This window comes from Myxocyprinus asiaticus, chromosome 14, assembly GCF_019703515.2.
Source record: "Myxocyprinus asiaticus isolate MX2 ecotype Aquarium Trade chromosome 14, UBuf_Myxa_2, whole genome shotgun sequence".
Classification (NCBI taxonomy): domain Eukaryota; kingdom Metazoa; phylum Chordata; class Actinopteri; order Cypriniformes; family Catostomidae; genus Myxocyprinus; species Myxocyprinus asiaticus.
Genome location: NC_059357.1, coordinates 13,942,468 through 13,949,093, shown reverse-complemented (window position 1 = coordinate 13,949,093; position 6,626 = coordinate 13,942,468). Strand labels below are relative to the sequence as shown.

At 35.9% G+C, this 6,626-nt stretch overlaps 1 protein-coding gene across 1 annotated transcript; it reads right to left on the bottom strand.

The window, feature by feature from the left end:
• Nucleotides 1-1,522: 1,522 nt before the first annotated feature.
• natd1 (protein NATD1) lies at nucleotides 1,523-5,668 on the bottom strand. Its single transcript, XM_051717797.1, has 3 exons — nucleotides 5,423-5,668; nucleotides 2,489-2,607; nucleotides 1,523-2,401 (listed from the first exon to the last, which is right to left on the bottom strand). The coding sequence occupies exons 1-3, from the start codon at nucleotides 5,520-5,522 to the stop codon at nucleotides 2,285-2,287; spliced, it is 336 nt and encodes a 111-aa protein (XP_051573757.1). The 5' UTR covers nucleotides 5,523-5,668; the 3' UTR covers nucleotides 1,523-2,284.
• Between the last annotated feature and the right edge of the window lie 958 nt (nucleotides 5,669-6,626).

Sequence of the window (6,626 nt, the reverse complement as noted above, 5' to 3'; positions counted from 1 at the left end):
CAGATAAGACACTCACCCATATTGTGGTCGGTTCTCGTTCAGGCTGTGACATTACATCGTCATGGCAACGAAGTTGTAAAATGGGTTATAGTTTACACAATAAAGGTTCGTAATTGATTTTATCACACAAAAATCGTGTTAACATCCTTATTGTTTACATCTTGTGGCTATACTTTAGATATAGTGAGTATTTTAACGTTTGCAGACTGGCCCCATTTACTTCCTTTGTAAGTGCCACAATGGAACCCGATTTTTGCTTTTTCTATTATTATTATATTTTTTTTAAAGGTAGGACATGTCGTAATTATTATTATTATTTATTTATTTGGTAATCAACATTATCCCACAAATGCAGTCAAATTATCTTAACTTGTCTTGAACCCATAATATTCCTTTAAGGTCAAATTGTTATGATGAGATTTCTAAAATTTCACTGTTTAATAACTATTCACTCTTTCACAATAGGTTGGTCTTGGTGCTAAGAAATAATATAATCAAGACAGTCATGTTGCATCTCATTTTAAATGTGACTAATTTCATTAATACAGTTCACTTTTTTATATAAATAAATGCAACTAAATTGTAACCAATTCAATAGTAATTTTTAATACCTTTTTTTTTCTCTCTCACAAGAATTAGTCTTTTGATACACAGAGGAGAATATACACTGCATCTCGCTGGATTAAGTCTATGTGCCTGAAGTCAAGCTCATAATATTATTTAGATCCCAGAGACACCACATTCCTCTGTGCTATGCTATGTGGAATGGTTGTAAGAAAGAGCTAGATTTGTTCTCACTTTCACTTGTTTTACTTTCTCCTAACTTCTGAAAGTGGTCTGTTGGTCACTGTTTTCATAAGGCATTCATTGCTGGACTAATAGAGTGCAATGATGACTGAAATCAAAATGTTCCTTTGTTTAGATTTTACAGGGAGAAAAAAAATCATAAACATGTTAATTTTGCATAAATAACTTTAACGGTACTAATAAGACCCAAATGGAATTCTACATCAGAATACATTGTCGTGTATGCCTTGATAGAAAGCAATTTTTTTTTTTGTTTTTTTTGCATTTGAATTCAAGAGTTATTCAAAAGACACCCCACCATACACTATGATACTGCATCACGCTCATAAACAAAACAAATTTGTCGAATTTATATATTTTATTCAAAACCATGAAAAGAAACATCAAGACTATATAAGTGTGTAAAAATGGATGAATTTCAGGCATATTCAGTCTGTACTGAGTCACAATCTTTGTAGGTGACTAACAGAGCCCAGTCAGTTTCCTTGAAAAAGATGACCTTCTTTATCATCACCAGGAATATCATGGTCATTGATGTTTGTGTGTCAGGGCAGAATATGCCCCAGTCTGCTCAGCTTGCTTACCCTGTAAACGATAGATCTCGATCAATGCAGTTCATCAACTGACTTTTAATAAGACTCCTGGGAATTATGAGACTAACTTACACTGACATTCATTCAACACTTTTTTTTTTTTTCTCATACACACACACATGTAACAGAATCCTCTATGGAGAGGTGCTTTATTGTTTTTATTAAGAGTGCATCCTGAGAGGTTCAGCCCTGCAGATTATTAAGGTTGGGCGATTGTCTTCAGAATCTGAGCTCCTCACTGGCCATAGTCTACACCGGGCACACACACGCAAAAGCACAAAATCAGCCTAGAACATGCAGATAATAAAATGGCTGTCTCTGACTGGGACGGTAGATTGTGTTGTCCCTTATAATCCATGCCAGGCTGGATGTGCACTTTGTATGGTTTGAGAGATTGTCTGTGCATGTGGGAACACAATTAGGTGTGCATCTCTCTCGTAAGCACCGCTAAAATCAGAAGGCATGAGGCCAGAGAGGCATTTGCTGTCTAACGTCACTTTTATGATCATATTTTGAGCTCATATTGGGTGTTATCCTCTCACTTCTCTGCACTGGCTTGAAAGTTTGAAAACCACTGAAATTACTGGGGGACTGAATCCCTTGACCACCTCAAAGTCCACACTCTGAGTGCAGGCTTCCAAGAAAACGTTTACACAGCTTGGTATAGCTTCAGATATCTCCCCACTTTCAAACGCATTCACTCTTGCTCGCAAACCAAAAATACATCTTTTGTTTTGTGGAGTTTCAAGACCAATCAGACAGATTAGGGACCCCCCCCACCCCCCCACCCACATCCCACAGATACACATCCCGCCCAATCCCAAATCATCCTATTAGAACTGAGAGATCTTCATTTCGTGTCCCCATCTCTCTCTTGCTTGCCCTCAATGGATGATGTGCTCCAAGTAATGGGGGTGGGGATTTTCTTTGACGTATTTCTGGATGTACCAGCATGTTAGATGGGCTTTCAGGTCTTCCTCTACCACAAAATCCATTGCAGCCTGTCAACAACAAACACAAATCAAATTAAAATGTACTGCAATGAACACTAAACATAAAAATATTTTGAAGGAGCAACCTTATACAACCTTGGCTAGGTGTTTGGCAATCTCTCGTCCTCTGTAAGCTTCAGGAACCTCAGTATGCTGCAGATCCACTGTTTTCTTCCCCACGTATTCATACAGCAGCACAGCCTTGTCATGGGAACCTTCGTACCAAACAAATGCAATGGACACAAACATGCAAGTATATCAGTTAGCATTCTGTAACAAATAGTTTACATTACTTACATTTATGAACATGTTGGCATTAGTAAATAACTGTGCTCTGTCAAACAGGCTAGCTGTGCTTTGTTATTTATTTCATCGCAGTAAAGAGTGCATTTTCCAGGGAAATAGTTTCGGCCGATATAGATACCGATTTTAACAAACTATAGGCCGATAACTATAACGACATTTAGCAACTTACCATATTTTGTCATCAGATCACTGTTTTACTTTAGAATTGTGCTTTAAAAATGGGTCCAAAAGCTGTTCTAACAATAATAATTTCCATTGAACATTTGATCTGATTAACACAAAAGCCAAAATTTTAAAGAGAGTCACAGTGAAAAAGCCATACAAAAAAGAATAATGGTAATAAGAGAAATAACCATTTAAAACTACATTCCTTGCATTGTCTTAACGGGTCAATTTTGACCCGTATTCGAAGAACCAGCCATGGAATGTTCACCTTCAGACTTTCTGGATGTTATGCAGCTTTAAATAGTTTTTTGCACATATATAAATAAAATTTTACCTAAAAATAATTTACATTTCCTCACATTTAGCCCCTAGCCCCAAACTGTCCTCTAGCTTTCCCACCTACTCCACTGGGTACAGCATCTTTCCAACAAATATCAGACTTTCCTCTCAAACAGGGTTTGTCCATACATACACATGTCCACACACATAGAGAGTATTTTTTATACAGTTTAAGACCTGGATGTTATTTCCCCTAAAACACAAGACGTCCTAAAAAACAACAACATTAGAGCACCTTACTAAACACCTGTAACACTGCAACACACTGTTTGACATTATGCAATGGAAGTGCAAAGTGAGCCCATTTTGACTGCTGGAAAAGGCAATAGAGTTTCACTTGTGAAATAGTACTAAAATTTTAACTATGTGTGTTCTGTTTATTTTCTACAAGCAGAATAAATCAGAAATGTTTGTAATTTTGTTCAGATATTATAAAATGCCAAAAGTTATTGAAATAAACATAGCACAAGACATCCTTTGCCAATGTTTCAGAATCAGAATGAGCTTTATTGCCAAGTATGCTTACACATACAAGTAATTTGTCTAATAAAAAGCGAACAGAAAATACACACTGCCGTTCAAAAGTCTTGGGTCACTTGCCTTAAATGTTTCTCATGATCTTAAAAATCTTTTGATCTGAAGGCGTATGCTTAAATGTTTGAAATGAGTTTTGTAGACAAAAATATAATTGTGCCAATATATTTATTTCATTTCAAAACTAAAATTGTATTTACATTTATTTTTTTAAATTTTTTTTAAATGGATGACTTTGACCAAATAATAAAGAAAAGCAGCCAATAAATGCCAGGCATAGATGGGAACTCCTTCAATACTGTTTAAAATCATCCCAGGGTGATACCTCAATAAGTTGGTTGAGAAAATGTCAAGAGTACATGTCTGCAAATTCTAAGCAAAGTGTGGCTACTTTGAAAATGTTACAATATAACATATTTTTCACTTATTTTGGATGTTTTTAGTCACAACATAATTTCCATAATCCCATTCCTGCTATTCCATAGTTCTGATGACTTTACTATTATTCTAAAATGTGAAAAATAAAAATATAATAATAAGTGTTTCAAAACTTTTGAACAGCAGTTTAAGTATATATAGAAATACACAATAAGACATAAATATATGTACAAATACAAATCTGATATATACAGATAGTGCAAGGGATTGTGATGCCAGAAGAGGTGGGATAAGTTAGAAAAAAAGACTAAGCTGTGTATTGCACATAATTATTGCTAAATGGGACAGTTTTGCCCAGTTTTTAAACTAATATATATATATATATATATATATATATATATATATATATATATATATAGATAAAATATGTTACTACATAAATATTCAATATATTTAATTTGTTTTCTATCATTATACACTTTGGGACGCCATTAATACAGATTTTAATTAAGGGGGGTATTTATTGATGTCGACGAACACTAATCAAGAATTTATGCATTTTTAATGGTTTTCAATGCACAAAAAAATGGGTGCATTTTTAAAAATACATTAGGAGGATTAATACCTCTCTGAAAGCGTTGTGGCTATGAAAACAAACCCCTTTTTATGTGAAACCCCGAAGCAACATACAGCGCAAGTGTGTTCTTGCATGAACGTGGAAACCTCTGCTTTTCTCGATATAGCTGAAACGAACAACACTGACAAAGTAACGACGACGTGGGGCTTATTTTCTTTAGATAAAAATCTGTGACGATGAAGGAACAGGAAGTAAAACAAAGTCTAGATGGGATGGCTAGCCACTAGGCTAGCAACATAGTTCTTGAATGAGCGAGAAAAGAGAAAAACAAAGCGTTTATTTTACCAAACGAACAAACTGTGGCTGGTGACAGCCGAGATTGATTGCGGCTCCTTGCAACAAAACAACTACAATCGCAGGATTCATGAGATGAGTACTTCTGAAGAGGTTGATAATGCTACTTGAACCCGGGGGGGGGGGGGGTGATCCATACTAGCAAAACAAATACTTCATGTCATATACAATTCACCATTGTTTAAAGCATGTAACGATTTTTACATAAATGGCGAGGAGGTGATACGTAATATAGACAAAGCGGATTTTATCAAGCAACATGTCAATCGTACTAGGAAACGAGATATAAATCAAAATGCATATTTTGCAGACGACAGTTCGGTGATTTGTCCTCCTCCCCCCGCGACCACCATCTCGTTATCTGACGCATTACTGACCGTTCAGTCGGATGCTGAATTGTCGTCGTTTTTTGTCGTGCTCCACTCGAAGAGGAGGAGTGTTGATATCAAGGACGTTCATCTGTGCAGCCTGGGCCATTACGTCTGTGGGTTTACTGTCAGGGGGAAGCTGCGTGTCAGTGTGCCACGGCAGATTCGAGAGCTATGAGAGGCGCATTCATGCCTCGACGAGGTTAGGACGAACATCTGATCCTGCAAAAAAACGCCATCCACGGAAATCAGCTGTGAAGTCACGTGCAAGCCGCTAGCCAATGAGGTAAAACGTGTTGTTTTGATGCGCGCGTCACTCGGCCGCCAGGTGGAGATGAAGGGTCACTCTCGAAAGTTTTGTTTCATGAACTGATCCAAGGAGGCCCAAAGGCTATTTTTGTCATATTTATATTATTTTAACAATTCAAGCTGCCCTTAAACAATAATAATCATTTGTCATGCATGGCAAAAATTAATAGTTATGACTAGTCATTACCATACACATGCCTATTACTATAGTAACATGATGTTATTGCTATATAGTAATGTGGTAATTTTAGAAAACTGTTTCAATATGCATATTTCCCCATCACTTTCCATAAATTCTTAACAGTTATTAACTGACAGACTGGCCCAAAAAGAGAGTAAAATCAGATAATATTATAATTTTTATTATTATCATAAAAGTTATAACATGAAAAGAACAAAAATATGTGGATTTTAAAAGCTGTTTTTGGATTTTAAAGTAGTGTTAAAAAGTTAATATACCCTTTGACCCTTTAATCTTCAGCTCTGCGGACCCGCCGGCGGGTCCAAATGGGGGCGCTACATCTCAAAAAAAGTTTATGCCTAAAATGTTCAAGTCTACGAATACATAAGTCAGGCATATGTGGTATCGTTTGAAAGCTTAGAATCTGAACATTTCAAAATGTACTATCACTTCTGCATTTATGTTACATAAAATAACAAAATAAGGCCTGAATACATTCGTGTCGCAAATCAGCGCCACCTAGAGGTCATGTGGTAGAAATATTAATATGAATATATAAGTTGTTCAAATAGCACTTAAATAGACATATATCATTTATCAAATGAAAGCTCTCATTCTCAGGAAGGAGAAAAATTATTTTGTTGCCCTCATACCACAGTTTGAAGGATTCTCAAAAGAATCACAAAGTGAAATATGATTTCTGTAAGACATCAGATACAAACG